Source organism: Rhopilema esculentum, chromosome 10 (assembly GCF_057945365.1).
Source record: "Rhopilema esculentum isolate cy_ngs chromosome 10, ASM5794536v1, whole genome shotgun sequence".
NCBI classification, from domain to species: Eukaryota; Metazoa; Cnidaria; class Scyphozoa; order Rhizostomeae; family Rhizostomatidae; genus Rhopilema; species Rhopilema esculentum.
In genome coordinates this window covers 2,037,250-2,054,437 of record NC_142824.1, presented here as the reverse complement: position 1 = coordinate 2,054,437, position 17,188 = coordinate 2,037,250, and the positions used below count along the sequence as shown (strand labels likewise).

The following is a 17,188-nucleotide window of genomic DNA, read 5'->3' as shown; positions in this document are numbered from 1 at the left end:
GTCCCGTTTCAGCGTTCTATGCCACTTGGGTATTACCCTGGGTGCCAGGGCCTCAGTAAGTCAAAGAATGAAGAATGGGAGAGAGGAATTGCGAAGGAGAATGGTAGAGGAAAGGAGAGTACTGCGCCTCCGTACTCTCCTTTGGTGACGCAGTGACGTTTCAAGACACATCTCTGCCTCAACTCCGCGCCTTCCTGGCGAACGCGGAACATCACTACCGTTGGGATCAATTTTACCGCTTCTCAGCTCCTCCTGTGCCTTTCCCCCCTCGAATTTATGTGTGGTACCCAAAGACGCTGAGGACCGGGGCTTCACTAGGGGAACATGCTTCCAACTTAGAAATGCGACATGATGATGCCACAAAGATGACAATGTTGATGATGATTGGAAGGATATTGTATTAATGATCAGGGAGAATGACTAAATCAACAACAATTAAAAGTAAGTCATATTTAAGTTGCTATTTTGAATCTACACTGCTTATGAAACTTCACAAATATACAAAGATTAGGAGATTAAAAGCCGGTTTCATTTGATTCATTCTGGTCGCGCGACTTAGCGAAAGCGAATCAACTAATCAGTGAAACGGTGAACGCGACTCAGCGAATGGTCGCGCATTCGCAGCGAATGAGGAAGTTCAATTTGCGCATGCTCCAGTGTGCATTCGCTCAGTCGTGCGACTAGAGAGAATAAAGTAGAAACCGGCCTTAAGAGAGATTAATTCTATAATTATATATAAATACATTTGATTAAATTTGTTCCAGAATAAAAAAACGGGCACAAAAGATACAAAGTTGATCAGACCTGGGGAGATTCAAAATTTACCACGAGTGAGGGTAAACCTGTACAGATTAATATCTCGGCCGGTTTTCTTTATAAGGTTGAAATATGGTTGAAGTATCTAATAAATAAGTTTGGCCAAAGCGGACTTAGCGTTACAATTGTTGGATAGTAAAGCAAACTTGGCAAATTCCAACATCTCAAAATTTACTTATTGAATATCTGTTTCGACAGATAGAAAATATCAGCAGGCTTATATCACCGGCTTGATTGAAAACGAGGCATATCGGAAGTAATAATTAAGAATTATTTAAAGTAAAGGAAAATAAGCACAAACTTAGGCTCTGAGAAGGACGACACTGCACGGATAACTTTCCATTCTGTTACTTTCAGAAAGATTATCCTACCAGATGTACAAAAATGGTATTTCTCTATCTCTGCCTTCAAGAGGGGCATTCAAAGTGATTCGTGATCTCCCAAGGAAAAATCAATACATACAACTTCAGCAACGTAAAGCTCATAAAATATTTTGTTTGTTACGTACAAAGGGAAGGGGTTCAATTTGCAAAAATTAAGAGGTGACAATTCTATAAAGGAATTACATATATACGCTTGAAATATTTTTCATGAGGTGCTTAACATAAAACAACCCCATCTACAGCACCAATTAATTCATTAAAAATGATAAAAAATCTATTACAAAATTAAATTCAACTAGAGCATATGATAGAGGCAGCATTATAGTAGATAAAAATTTCATTAAATGAATTGCTAATACCAACGCAATGAAAAGGTTTTCTTGCAATCTGAAAAGTTGGGTGCTTACAAGAGTCAAGGACATTCCATTAACCAAGCAGGGGAACAACACCAGGACCAGCAAGGAGAACAAAGTGAGGAGCCGGAGGGGGAACCACACTGCCATAGTCATCATGACTTTATTTGTGCTTGAATGCACTGCCCATGGAGAAACTAGATTTCTTCTGGTCTTTTTTCAACTGAGGTGGCCCTAAGCGAAGACAAGAAGTTCAGCAGCACACACGACGAAAAGGAAGAAAACATATGTTACAAAAGGCTTTCTTTGATGGAGACTATTCACGAGGAATGGAATTTTTTTATTCTTGATATTATGAAAGTTAATTTGGTTTACAAAAGAATGAGGATTAGAACATGTCCTCCACAATTCCATCAGCCACTATCAGTGGCGTCGCGTGACCATTCTCGCTGGGGGGGGGGGGGTTGTGTAAGAGATGCAAAACCATATTTTACCGACAGAAACTATTTTGTTACATCATAGTCATAAGAAAAGAGACTATGGTTACATTAATATTTTGTTATAAATTTAATTCTACCGACGAGTTCTCTGAAAGTTGGGGGGAGGTGTACACCCCCCCCACGCTACGCCACTGGCCACTATATGCCAACCCGATGTTTACAAATCCAAAAATATGATTGATTATGTTATGTGACTTATCTCTCTATCACGGACTCTTCATTCTTCTCTTCAACAAAAACTAACGCTGTTAGCTATAGTTATCAAATTTTTAAGTATTATCTTATCAAGTTAACTATCCTGACGCCTGCCTTACGATGGTGTAATCTTTCAATTAATGTGTTGTAAACTTGCTTTGGAGCAATAATTCATATTTTGCAAGTTATTTACCTTGATCAGCCAGTGGCTTGCCGTCCTCCATAAACACTGGACTTAATGGGCTGCAATCAGAAATGTCAACGAATAGAATTTACGAAAGGCTTCAAAGATACATTTATTCAACACAGAAGTGCTTTGACAGAAAATAGAATTTGGCTGCTGCTTAAGCAACTTGTCATTCATGATTTAGTGAAAAAGTAAGTTCGAAAAACAATTTTTATCGGTAAGTTTTTATTAGTAAAATAATTTTATACTTTTTGCAAACACTGTTTAACTTCTATGAACAGATTTTGTAAGAAAATATTTGATCTGCCAAGAAAATAAAAAAAAACTGAAGAACATGCTCGGCTTAGATGGAAAATCAGATTAAAAAAATGTATAAAAAAGAGATTTCTCTAAAGATTATAAAACAAAGATCATGCAAGCTTAAAAATGTACTGTGCTACTAAAAATTCTATGCAAAACTGTGTTCATTGCCATTTCAAACAATCAATAGAAAGCGTATTTAGATTTTGAAATAAGAACACCATTAAAATAACACCCGAGCACCAAATCATCCAAAAAAAACAAAAAAACATCGAGCCTCGGATAAAAATTATATACTTCTTATAATAACACAAAAGGGTGTACACTATAAACCCCCAAAGTGCTAACAGGTTCTGTATCTAGAAGACTGTTCACAGAAAGATAATTCAGTTTCATTTAGTAACTGCCAGCTAAACTTGCTTTATTACCAAATGGTATCGATTGCGAAACATAGAAACCTACGTGTGAAGACAATGAAGAAAAATTTACAAAATATATACACAAGGAAGTTGAATAGTAGAATATCACATTTCATATCCTAAATATCAAACAAAAGGGACCTATTACAAGAAGACAAAAACCAAGCAAAATCACACCATTATTTAGCGTAGTTTTCTAATACTTTGACGTCAGGCGTAAAATAAAAAATAATTTCAGACATAAAATAAAAAAACGATTATCGCCAAAATTCATATATTTCTTAATCAAGGCTTCGTACTCCTATCCTTAGTCACAAGCAGGAAGAAAACTGTAAAATAATGCTGTAGAACCGATGCCTTTTGCTTCACTTTCAACAAACAGACCTGTCGAAAACCACCAGAAAACCAGAGGGTGCAATGCAAATATCGTCAAACGCAGCTTACTTGCCGTTGTAAAAGGTGATCACCATTAACTCACTTACACTATGGCCATTGCATAACAAAACTGGCATTAAAAATGCATGCTAAAAACAAGAATACCTTTTTGGAATTTTCAGGCGATTCATTTCTGCCACACAGGAATCAACCAAAGCATCCATCATGGCTGCCTATGAACAACGTCACAAATATTCAGAAGGGTTTAGCAATATACCAATAAAAGATCTCTAATAAGTAGATTTACCAAACATAATCCGAGCTTCTACTGCCAGATTTGTCTTGCATTCAAATGAACTATTAGGCCCCGTTCACAAGAGACCAGGTCTAAAAAGGATCTGCATCGATTTGAGTTCACTTCCTTCTGTTCACACGAGACTGTTTCCAACACGAGACTGTTTCCAAAAAAGTTCGCTTACGCGTTCTGTTCACAAGAGAACTGGGCACAACATTGTTTGTGAAAGGTGACTGTAAACAGTTGAGTCAAGGCCCCAGTTACCGTGACAAAAAACGAAGTCAGAAACTGGAATGAAAAGGGGCCAAATTCAATTCCCTGACTACATCTTTCACTCGAGACCAAAAGGTCAGTTTTTTAAGACAATTATCATGTCGGCGTCGAACCAAAGCAAATCTGTTCCAAAAAAACAGATTCACAGAACACTGAGATGACCAGCGCTCTCCCCTTTCGTTCCCTTTCAGTTTTAAACTCAAACAAAACGTTCTCGAGTATTTTGGGGCTCTGCCCTGCTACGCAATCGAATTGTTTTGTTGAATTTGATGAACCTTCAAACTGCGAGCAAGAAAGTTTGTTGACCGCAGTAGATAGTGCACACAACACTAATGATCTCAAATAAGTACGGCGAGATGATCTAAATGAGCGCGGCTAGGCAAGTCTCATGCAAAAATAAGACCTAAATGAACTCAAACAGAAACAGATGTATTGGGAACATGTCTCCTATAAAGGCATTAGATGAACGAATTTGAGAGCAATATCGTATAATTTGTGTTTTTATCATTAACTCTGACGAGTTTCATCAGCTTCTCATACCAATCAATAAAAGAAGAACATTTAAATTTGAGAGAAAACATTGCCTCGATTTTGTGTCTGCAAAGATTCCTTTCCTCAAGACTTAGTTTATAAAATATCCTTGCTGAAGCACTTGCAAATTTTCACACCAGTGAGAATGTAACAAGTAAGATTATACCGTTACCTGTGGTGAAAATATCTGCAATTGACTGGCAATGTGTTTGCCGTCATTTGCGACGGTATCATATTCGATGCAAAATGAATCAGTGCCGGCTTCTTCAGAACACTGCGAGTAGTCCCATGAGAGCTCGTCGTACATCAGATTCAGGAGAATCTCCTACAACAACAACAAGGCTGCTACAAAATGAGTCAATAGAAACACTCAAAAGACCTACATATCATGACAGGGCTAACGCAATTACAGCAATACAGTGGCATGTTATATATAGATATATAGTTCAAAGGGATAGGTAATTTGATCAGATCTTTAAATGACTGGCTGCTTGTAATTATTGGAAGAAAATCCCTTCAACTTTTAGTTACCTCTTGGCAGTAATTCAAACAATCAAACTTTTGAAGTAGCAAAACCTGCATCCCCATCGTGACTTTTCACATTCCTAAATAACTCATAGTTCTAAAAAAATGTTGTCAAATCTCGAAAGACAGTAGAAGAGATTGGCAAAATCGGCGAAAGAAAAACCGAAGGAAACTCTGCAAGTGGTTGCAAAGTGGTTGCAAATTGGTTGCAAAATGGTTGCAAAGTGGTTGCAAAGTGGTTGCAAAGTGGTTGTAAAGTGGTTGCAAAATGATTGCAAAGTGGTTGCAAAGTGAGACACATCCTTCACCATACTTAAAAAAATCTGCTTAAAAATGCTTTACTTTCATAACACGAGGCATTCAACCGGAGAAAAAGTAATACTTAGAAGCAAAAATTGAAATTGTACCGATTTGTTTTCCCTGAATATTGTTATTCCTCCTCTGCCTATTCCAATCGAAATGTTCATCGAACGCGATTTCCAGATCTGATGATCATGCGAAACTGGTTCCACTTGGCCTTTGAAAAATGCAGCACTGCAATTGAAATAACATATTATCTTTCAGAATTCAAGAAAAAGTATCTTTCTGAGCCCCGCATTCTTTGAGGACTTTTCAATCTTGGACAACAGTGCTGACAAATATCACAAATATCAAGTTCAACGAAAGTTCGTTTATGTGTGCAGATATATTAACTGGAATGTCGAATCAATGTTTTTAGCCGTGATGTCCTTTTAAACAACTGTCTACGTCGATGAATCAAAAAAGTAATTGTGCAAAAAATATACTGGTGAAATGTTCCAGATTATTGAGAGAGCTTGAACGTCGTTCCATCTAGCAGTTTTGGAATCTATCTATATAAACATGAAAAACCGCTTCTCTGTAGACAGAAGGAGCTCGTTTTCACCTTAGGACTCAGGCAAGCGGCATTGATTGGGCAACCTCAACAGTCATGTGCTCGTGTTTCTGATTGGCCTATTTCGATCCACAACTGGGTATATATATTTCCTAGCGTAGAGTTATCGATCTATGTTCTGACGTTTTGAACTCTGAAGAGTATCAGACGACAGGCTTCAGAATGTTTCAAAACGTTTGCTATATTCAAAGCAATTTTAAATGAGTGAGTGTAGAATGTCAATGTCGAATTTGTTAGCCGGCAAATTTCATTTGCAATTTCACGTACCCATAAAATGGCAACGTCCAACAGAATTCTAAGAAAATTCGATAAAATTTGTTTGGATCGTCTGTCCTCTCAGATGCCAGTGAGTATTGTGTAATGAGATGCTGCTCCACAGCGTTGCGATTCAATTTCTTTGACAGCCACTGTCTTTTTATGGCACTTTGCGGTAAGAAATTATCAAGGGATTTTCTGCAAGAAAACGAAAAGGAAATAAATAGAGATAGAAAGTTGCATAAAAGATTTTAAAAAAAGGATCAATCTCCCTAACTCAATGAAAAGAAAAAACACTAATGCTGACATTATTGTGTCAGAAAAATTATATGTTCCAACGTTTTAAACTCTGAAAAGTGTCAGACGAAAGGCTTTAGTTACTCAAATGTTTGCTTTCTTCAAAGCCATTTTCGTTGACACAAGTTTAAACAATGTTCAGAAGCCTTTGCCTTTAACAGCTTGAAAGAAAGAAGCCATTTAAACTGGCGTTTCTTATGTTGAAATTATATTTACCATATGTATATAGGTTATGTCTTTATATCTACGATCAAATCAATATATTCCAAATAGGAAAAAAATTTCATACTTAAAAAATCCAATCGTGTGTTTTTCACCATCGAATTTTCCGTGTGCAATGCATGCTAAAATTCCACCAAGCATCTCGGCATCAGCATTAGCAATCCGATACCGACCTTTTAAAACGTTTAATTTTGCCTGAAGTAACAAAAATTCAAGTTTTAACTTTGCTGAATTAATAGCATTATCCTAGATGGAAAGAAACCTCGCAAAACGAATAAATAAAATGCAATCAATGAAAATTACAGTTTTATCTGCCTGGCTTTAGTTTTAAATGCCTTATAGGTAGTACTTTGAAATTAGTGAAACTCCTGGCTGCAAAATGGAACCGTCGTATTTTATACGCTTAAGGGAAAAGTGATATTTGTTTAGATATCGTGCCGATCTTTATTTCCACTGCTGCCTGCAAACATGAATAATGACATTTTTCTCACCTCCTCGAACAATCTTCTGATAGCCTTGTCATTTGTAACCTGTGATGATGAGATTTAAGTTAACATGTGCTACACAGCAACAGCCAGAAGACGATATTTTTACAAATCAGAGCGCTTGTGCTGAATGTTGATTGAGCTCATCGATTCCGATGTCGTTAAAGAAACCTGGGTCGAGCTCAGCCAGGTTGAAAAGTGATGTGCGTAAAGAGAGCTTCAGATTAACACGAGCCTCTTCTTAGAAACGAAACTGTAGTTGCATATGATAACAACATCTTTTTAAAAGAAAGTAACAACAAACAGGACACTAAAAATCTTTAATCAGATCAGAGCTCACGAAACAGTGGCGTGGTTGAAGCTAAATTCAATTCACATTCTGAGGTAATATTGTGAACAATTACATTCACACTGGCAAGAGTTCAGCATTCTTGCCTTAAAAGTGCCCACTAATGATTTAAAAATATGCCTGGCTTGACTTCTCTCAAAAAATCGATATCAATAACGAATCTTCAATATATTGCAGCTTCTTAATAATATTTGGAAAACGAATCTCATTCCGATATGATTTAGAACTTCACAACAATGAAAATCGACTGATAAATTAGTATTTGTGTCCATGTGTGTGTACAGAAGTCATCTAGATTTTTGTTACATGAAATCCAACAAACAGCAACTTAAAATATCCCTAGGGCCTAAACTGGGTTTTGATAGATCGATACATCGAACCTTACTTTAAAACTGTCTGCCAGTTACTTCCCTTGCTGATCTTAATGTGGAATAATAGTCACATGAGCAGAACTTTCAGATAAAATAACGCCTTTTCAATAATATTGAAAGCGAAAAAATCTTCGTCAGCTGTATTTTCCATGTGTATCAAAATCATGGTTTTACTTTTGTATATATGAATCAAGCGATGAAAAAGGTGATTAAAACTCGTACTTACCTTCCTTTCATCAGCAACTGATAAAAATGAATTTCGCTGGAAAACCATGACTGGTTCATCTACGAGTTACACAATCTGCATTAGAAACTTGGCTTTTGGTTAAAGACACGTGTTGCTCATGTCAAAAATTGTCGAAAGAGATTCATTGTCTTCATAAAGTTGAATTTGGCAAAGACGCTTCATGAATATTGCCGTGGATAAGAAGCAAAATATATTCCAAACTTCATATTTGACCGTTTAGTAGCAAATCGCTTTTAATGAAAAAACTGAATGAGTTAAAATTTGTGAGCAAACAAACAGCTTTAACTAGAGAGACGTTAAATGAAATAATCAGACGATAAATTAAAGGAGGTTTGAATCCTTGATATAACCTTAGACGGCTGTATCGATAAACATATAGAAGTATTTAGCTTTACTTACATATAGGAATGAAGAATGTAAATCGTCTTGTTATCAAAAATGTACAAAATTGTCCAGAGGGCTTACAACCAGTGCTGAGGAGAAGGGGGTCAGGGGGGGTCAGTGACACGGGGGCCCTTGGCTATAGGGGCCTATAAAAAATAACTCAATCAAAAGGCAGTTTGAGTCTTTGACTGCCTGAGTGTTAAAGATATTTTTGTTAAGAATTTCTCATCTTTTAGGGCTTGGGCTAAAGAAGTTGAAAAGCTTCTGAATCTTACCAGAAAATTATGATTGCAACAGGCAATAAACAACACCATGTATATTATAAAGATTTACACCATGGTATGCACAACTATTTGCAGCAGTGTGTCGGTTGTGATAAAAATTAGTTAACGAATTAAACGTTTTCCATTTTCTAAGACTTCAATATTTCTAAGAAATTTTCATTTTTTTGCATCATGGTGTTAAGATCTCAGTTATGCTCAAGTTGTATCAAACAGCAAACAGAAGACAATGGCCTAGATAGAAAAATTCATAGGAGGGGTGAGAAACTTAGATTTTCCGACAAGATTCTAACGAGCATTAATATTTTTTTCATAAATTTTATCATATCAGAACGATATCGGAACACAAATAAATAAATATTTTGATTGTTCAGATATTTTTATGTTTATTTAGCTCTAAATACTTTCCTATCAAAACATAGCTGTTAGATAAACATAGCCAACCATGTTAAATTTCCGACGAGAAGAAACGTTTTCCGACAAAATTGCAGTTTAGCTCTACAGGGGAGTTTTTTGCCCCCTCTGACCCCCTTCTATCTACGCCACTGCCACCAGAGCAGTTAAGCCACGATAGCAATTTTAGCAACCAAATTAGCCACCAGGGCAATTTAAGCAACCATCCTTATCAAAAACTCCTGGGGGGGGGGGCATTTCTAATACCCCCCCCCCCAGAAGCGTTTGCCTTAGGCATGCTTTACTATTTATCTCTCAGCCTGCCTGACCCAGAGCCCAGAATTCTTCTCTGCGGCCCTGCCGACAACTATCTATAAACAGTAAGGAATGAAAATTCAACCTTATCATCATTTCAAAGGCGAGTTTTAGTTATGGCAAATATCCATTAAGAAAAAACCAAAAAACATCAAGGCAAGAAAAAGGTCTCTAACCTTTGCTTATTTCTTCATCTTTGGCCCAAGTAAATCTTTTGAGTAGATTTTTCCATTGTCTTCGTAGTTTAAATGGAACATGTTGGCCTTTTAACTGCAGCTCTGAAACGAATTTCAACGATTTATTCAAAATGCACGACCAGTCTATTTCACCTTGGTAACTGTCAGGAAATAGCGTGCAACAAACGATTTTATCCTGAATGGGTTATTAGGTGGGAGGATGGTTCCACCGTTAGGGGGGTGCACTACAAATCCGAGGGTCTTGGGTTCGAGCCCTGGTCATGACCACACCTGGACCAAGGGTTAGGAGAGTTGCCAGCTCTCCGCCATTCCGGGCGAAAGAATCACGAGGCGTGGTCACATCAAGTAAAAGAGCCAGGACACTGTCTGATAAGGATAGTTTCTCAGCGTCTTAAAACCTGCCCTTGTAAGCCAGGAAGTAAGAAATACAAAAATAACCTTTCCCTCCAACAAATTCATGAATAACCAGGGTAAAAGAAAATTCGCCTTATTCACAGCTGATATTTTTCTGATTAAAAACAGATAAAGGATAGTACAGAACCAAAACAAAACAGTGGTCAACAATATCTGATTCAATATTCGATGGGAAAAAGGTAGAAAAATTTTAATCATTATAAAAACACAGTGCCAGTAAGAGATTGTCATTGATGACTGCATTGGCCTCTTTACTGAAAAGATAAGCATGTAGACCAGGACCCAGGGACTTCCTAACCTTACCAAAAAGAAAGTCGAAAAGCTTTTCAACAACCATTCAAAACTGTTAAGGATGTCACCCTTAAGGTCAGCAGGCACACCAAACCCCTGATCCAACAATATGCAGCCTAGAAAACTGGGCCAAGTTTAATATTTAGTAAGACACAGTGCTGTATTTAGTATGATGTTGTGAATGATGAGAATACAACAAATATGTTTATGGCACAATAAATTTCACAACACATATTCTGGCTTTCCCTAAAAATCTTCAGCTAAAAATGATAAAATCAACCAACGAATAATTTCCAAAAAACCGGAAAACTCACAAAACATTTAGCAAACTACATTTCGGTTGATTGCAAAGGAATTAGAAGAGCCATTCAAGCAAAATTCACATGAACTGAATTTCATATTGCTTTGGACATTGTTCAGAACACCAGGTAAAAAACTGCTATCACCATAAAAGACACTACTGCACTTTGAAGTAAATGAAAATTTAATTTAGTAGAGATCCAAACTAACCTAGTAAGGGTGAAATGAGCCACACAGCAAACAGATCTTTGCAATCATGGGGTATTGACAATACATCCATCATTATTTGTTTTATTTCTCCAGCTGTTGTTTGTTTCCCATTTTCAAGACACAGCAGATGTCCAGTACCTTCTTTCAGGAAAACAGCAATGTTTAAGCCTAAAATTAATCAAGATTAAGATTTTTCCAGTTCATTTAAAAGATAAAAGATTTTGTTTGTCTACAAAATCACCATTTGGACAGGCACAGCAGAGCGTTGACAAAAGTGGGGGGTCTAAAAAAAGTGGAGGGGGGCGAAAACCATATAAAAAGAGGCTTTTCTGGTAGTTTGATACTTAATATTTTGCTAAAGCCTCCCAGCCCCCCCCAGCCCCCTTGCTCCGTGGTGCCTGTTGGAAGAGGTTATTAACTAAGTATACTTTTAAATTGAAAAAGTTTTTTTTCTATACATAGAAAATATTACAATACATGTTACTTTCTACCATACTTATCCTAGTTACTATACTACATCACATGGACGATACCAAAGGGAGATGAAAGATACTAGCTACCCCATGGCCAACAGGCAACGTTAAACTAGGTCAGCATTTAAAAGTCACGAACCCGACTTGTTTCAAAGTTTATGGTGGTAAAACTGCCTGACATCTAATATGAACCAGAATTAACAACAACAAAAAACAAAAAGAAGAAAGAAAGAAAGAATAAATGATCATTTACTTTAAGTTAAGGGACTTGGTGGTTGTTTAGTGCTCAGGTTGCAAAAGATCTCAATCAAACCAAGGACCGAGATACCGGGGGGGACCCTTGGCCTCCCCTAAAAATCTGAAGTGGCATAAGTAAAATACTTTTATTCTGTAAAATATCCTTGATCCCATTGCTGTGGGGCACATTGGGTTTATGGTATCCCTAAAGTTATACTTGAAGTTGTGAAAATTCAATTTGCTAAGACCAACTCTGACTTGGGTAAGTTGTAACTAAACATAGAATTTTGATATTGTGGATAACCATATTTACAATTATCGTACACCATATTTAAAATTAAAACTTTGATGATTTGCATGACTTCTGGAGGTAGAATGGTAAAAAAATAAAACTTTTGAATATCAAGATAATGATATTTATCTTAAAAAGATTGTGAAAACTTGAGATTCTTTATACCATAAGACAACTTTAAGAGGCCTATTCCAGGCTTTTTTCAGTTACAAACACCTCTTAGAACCAGGCCAGTGGCGGAACCAGGCCAGTGGCGACTGCCCCCCCCCCCCCCCCAATACTTTAGAGGACAATGTTCTAAAACAATGGGAAATGTGACGTCATCTTATTAAAACAATAGGCTTGCCCCCCAATATTTGATCAAGTGTCTGCCCCTGAACCAGGCCTTGCTCTTAGCAGAACAAAGGTGCTCCATATACCATCCTTGGTGTATGGAGTATCCTTGGGAGGAGTGTTAATAAGAAATTAAATGAGGAAACCAAAAAGGACCAGATTAGGACCAGATTTTTTAAAATATCTCACTCTTGTTTTATAAGTCCTCATCATTAAAAGAACTCTTGTAGTATAATTTCTGGTTTCATCAACAGCATGGATTTGTTCCACCACAAGAAGGTCATTATTAGACAACTTTTTCATTACAAAACAAAAAGTAGCCTTCTTGTCAATTCATATCAAGATTGTCACATGGTTTACACAAAACACTACACTGCTTTTATTTGACATCATAGTCCTCTTTGTGAGCAGAAGGCCAAATACTGTAAGATAAGGCGTGTAGTCCTACGAGAATAGAGACGGGGGCTCTGACGCAAAATATTGCAAAAAACAATATGAAAAATAACAAATCAAGTCATTTTCCAGAGCATTGCATCCTGGGTATCATAGTATGTCGTATATATTTGTGTGACCAGGTTAAAGACCGGGTTTTCCAAAGGTTGTGTTTTCATCCTTAATGAAAACGAATCAAAAAGCTTTGTGTTTGCACACAAACAATGCATTTTCAAATGATTTCACTCTCAAAAGTGTTTACATATGTTTGTATTGCTGATCAAAGATTTACCCTTTTCATGAAGGCGGTAAGGAATATGTAATGCATGAAAAATAATGTTTCAAATGAACATGTGTTCTTTTAGGCATAGCCTTAAAAGAGACCGGGCATAGAATCAAGTAAAAAATGTCTTTAAAAGATTACTGGTATAAACTCTCGTGCAAATCTTATAAATCATACAACTGCTGTCACTTGAGAAGGAGGTTTGTGTTTAAGTAACATCAATGTAAAACACCTTAACTTTTCTTGCTGAAGACCCCAAATTTACTAGTGTAGATCAGAAGAGTTACGGCAAAAATCTTGTCTAAACTGGAAGCCTTTTGTTCAAAAATTTAACTTAATTCAAATATCTTACTGGAGTGCGATCGCACACCTTTCTGGGCAAGGCCTGTAAACACATACCTTTTGAGTTTTTATCATGGGCAGGATTGACAGACAAACTGTGCTTGAATTTCTGCTTTGGTGTGACATAGTTAACATTAGATGGTGCTCCATACGATTGTGACTTCTTTAAACCTGGTTTTTTATTAGGCTGAGAAACTTCAGGCTTTTTATCACCATCAGGGCTATCTATATCAATTGCATTCTTCATAATTTCCTTCCCAGTTTTAGAAATCTTTCTTTCTGTCCCTTTTGCATCTAAAATGAAAATGCTGGTGAGATTTATAATTGTTGGAAACATCTTGCATTCTTGAAATAACAGTGCATTGTGCAACTGTCAATAAAACAAGGGTGATCAAATCCTTTTCTTTATTGGAATTTCTAAAACAAAATTTATTCTATATACTTATAAGGATATTAAAACTTTAAAGCTAACCATTTGATGATTTTTCTTTTTGGGCATCTTGCTCGTTTAATGACAAACTAAGGTCCAAAAGTGTCGTCCTCCCAGTTTGATCATAGGCTTTTTCTGGTGAAGAGAATGAGGTTTCAGATTCACCATCCTCAAGGAGATGATCATGTTCCAATGCAGCTTCTGCCATAGCTTGAAAATAAAGCATTTATATTAGATGTGCATTTAATTAAATTGTTTCTCTTCAAAGTCTTCTATTTTATGTGTCATTATCACTGATATTTCAAATTTTTTGAATGATTTCTATTCTTTACATTTTTAGCTGGAATGAAATTCACATTTTTAAATGTTAGTGTCTGATAGCTCCCAGTTTGACACTGCTACAAGGGACTTGAAGCAAATAAGAAAGCAAAATTGTTCCAGGGCCATTTCGACACATTTTGGTAACCTTGCTCTATCATACACAACCTTTTAAAACTTCGTTTGGTGCTGCCTCTGTTGTTATCCATTTGATATTTGTCTGTGCATAGCCTGTCTAATGTAGCAACATTGAAAGTGGAAATATTTGCATGGATACCTGCGAGTTTCTAGTCACATTGGGCTGCAAATTTTAAGGCACAATTTTTAAAGCATGGCATATAAACATTGCACTGAAATTGTCAAGTGCTCATCAAACAAAGAAAAAACCCTCTTGTGTTTAAGTAAACTTCTTACACTGCAATATTTTGTTTATTCTTGAATGTGTAAATGAGGACTTTGCTCGCCTAACAAAAGAAGACTTACAATTTGATTGATTTGATCAAAACAACTTACTACTGACTTGACTAGATGCAGACTTTCCACCTTCTAAAGGCTGCAAGGGCTTAACTCTAAGTACTGTAGAGGAAGAGAGACCTTGTTGAGGAACACTCTTGACTTTTAATGGAGGGAGGGTTTTGGGTTTCTTTCCAGGCACATCATATTCTTTTTTCGCTTCATTGTTCCCAGCAAAGTTGTTCATTATGACAGAGGCCCTTTTGTCGATTTCCGTCATAATTTTGCAGTGAGCTAAATTATGCCTCAATTTTCGATGCTTCTTCTCTTATTACTAGCAACAATATCCTTATCCAGTTCAGAGCTCTCGAAAATGTAAATAAGCATATACGACACAGCACATACAGAAAAATACCCTGAATGTGTGCAGAGGATACGTTTTACATATCTTAAACATTGTGTGAATACACTATTCAAAAAAGAAACTTTCGTATTCAATTGAAGTCAATTTGATAATAACAGTACCAGCTAATTCTCACTCTCTGAATAGTCCTAAGTAGGCAGCTTGCGGCAAGTTGCACTTCTTTATAGAGTTGGTGTTGATTTTTCCTCGAAGATGAACAATCTGGACAGTATAAACCATAAAAACAGCTTTTATGGACAACTGAAGTCTTGTTTCCGTGTCTAGCCCCCACTGCCTCCAACACAAAGGTGAGAAATCAGGAACCCTAGGTGAAAGACATCAAGGAACTTTAATTGTGAATTGAGGTGAATGTTGACGTCTGGCAGTGGGCGAATCGCGGCCACGATGTCGATGGCACCTTTATGGCACACCCATGCATGTTCATATTTTTAGAAAGTTCTCCAAACCTCGGGAAAAAGAGGCCAGTGAGAAATTTTTTCCGGAAAAAACGGCGTGTAGGCCACAGGAAAATATGGATATAGAGATAAACGAGAATCATGTATCATCATTCAGAAAGGTTGAACGTTATTAAATGCAGAAACTGAAAGTAGTGTTTGGAGCCCCTATATACCCAACTAAATTTGAGTCAAAATTTAGAGCTTAAGTACTCACTCCTAATGAAAACCCAAAGAAATAACATTTACCCCGGATTTCCATGTAGTGTCTCTTTAGAAGAGATTGGTTTTTCATGGCATTGCTTCTCGCTTCGACATCAAGGATAGTAATAGTGTCTCTGACTGAAGCTTACCTAAAAAGACTTGGCAAACTATTCACAGCTCAACTGGCAAAAAGCAAACAACAAGGTCCCATAAAGTATTTAGCACAGCAAGTTATGTCATAAAATATATTCAATAGGTTCTTAGGTAGTTGATTTCTTTGCTTCGCAGACTGGACATATACTCTATCTAACTAAGCACGTCAGATTACGCCAGAAAACAAAGTTTCAGTTGTACAACTTAGTAAAGTAGTCATAAAGTTTTAGTGCGATAGCCAACAGTGGACTAGGTATAAGTGCCTAAGATATGAAATTTTTACAGATCCACTTATTTTCATATAAATTGGGCATGGTAGCTATTTTGTTAAGGTTTACATAATGGGCGTGGAAAATACAGATAATATCTGGAAGCGGCAACCTTAGTGTCAATAGCATATTCTAATTGATCCTAAACATGAAGTGTTAGTAACAAAGATCCTAAACACGAAGTATTATAACAAAAGCTGACTTTTTCAGGGCCAACGCCATGAATTTCGAGGTGGAGGGACCAAGTTCTATACATCAAACTTGAATTTGGTGCTTCAAAACGCTCTATGAAATTTGTCAGCAAAAAGGTATCGAAAGGGAACCCTTTTAAACCGTTTTTCGGATCTCTGTCAAAGTTATTTTTTTCTTCCAAGCACCTAAGAATCCCCCTGAAAACAATCTTGTTTATCAGATTTTGGAGCAGAATTACTCGGGTATTTTTGGAGCCGTATCTTTGCAGCTGAACGGAACTCGAAACTTGCATGATCAAGCATAAATATTTTCAAATATGATAATTCAGCTCAATTCGTGTCTGGTTTGAAAGCTGGGTGAAACTGTTTAAGTTTCGTTTTGCTAATCGCAAGTTTTTAATTGCATTCAGCCCAATGAATTCCTTGTCATCAAAACTTTGCGTCAAGAATGTTGATGCTAACGAGAACCTGATTGCGGATGGCAAATAATCTCTTCTCTCAGTGATGTACAAGTTTTGGTGGCTTCCTCTCCTTCATTTATCGTGTAGTTTGAAAAAAAGATCTTTATCCCATGGAGGCTGGGGGTTTGCCTCAAAAGTCAGTTGAGATCACGCCCTTTAGAATGCCGGAAAACACCCTTCCAGAAAATGTTTGCTTCTTTCCGTACTTATAAACATTACAATTCAGTGAAGACTTCAATTACTGTAAAAATACAAAACCGTCTTAGAAAGTACAACTTATCAATAAACAAGATGCCCGACGGGCTCATTCAGTTGGTCTAGTGTATATCATGTGTGCATCAAAGATTTGTTTGCCAGAAGCGGACCGTTCGTCGATGGAATGC

At 36.8% G+C, this 17,188-nt stretch overlaps 1 protein-coding gene across 3 annotated transcripts; it reads right to left on the bottom strand.

Moving 5' to 3' along the window:
- Positions 1-442: 442 nt before the first annotated feature.
- Positions 443-15,395, bottom strand: LOC135692260 (putative FERM domain-containing protein FRMD8P1). Of its 3 annotated transcripts, none has more exons than XM_065210368.2 (14): positions 15,209-15,395; positions 13,941-14,108; positions 13,526-13,762; positions 11,077-11,244; positions 9,841-9,942; positions 8,271-8,329; positions 7,331-7,369; positions 6,907-7,034; positions 6,333-6,518; positions 5,560-5,686; positions 4,800-4,952; positions 3,694-3,761; positions 2,441-2,490; positions 443-1,786 (listed from the first exon to the last, which is right to left on the bottom strand). In XM_065210368.2, the coding sequence occupies exons 2-14, from the start codon at positions 14,104-14,106 to the stop codon at positions 1,716-1,718; spliced, it is 1,554 nt and encodes a 517-aa protein (XP_065066440.2). In that variant the 5' UTR covers positions 14,107-14,108; positions 15,209-15,395; the 3' UTR covers positions 443-1,715. The 3 variants fall into 3 exon arrangements, with proteins under 3 accessions (XP_065066440.2, XP_065066430.2, XP_065066422.2); XM_065210358.2 differs by having other exon boundaries at positions 15,195-15,394; XM_065210350.2 differs by lacking the exon at positions 15,209-15,395 and adding an exon at positions 14,730-15,153.
- Between the last annotated feature and the right edge of the window lie 1,793 nt (positions 15,396-17,188).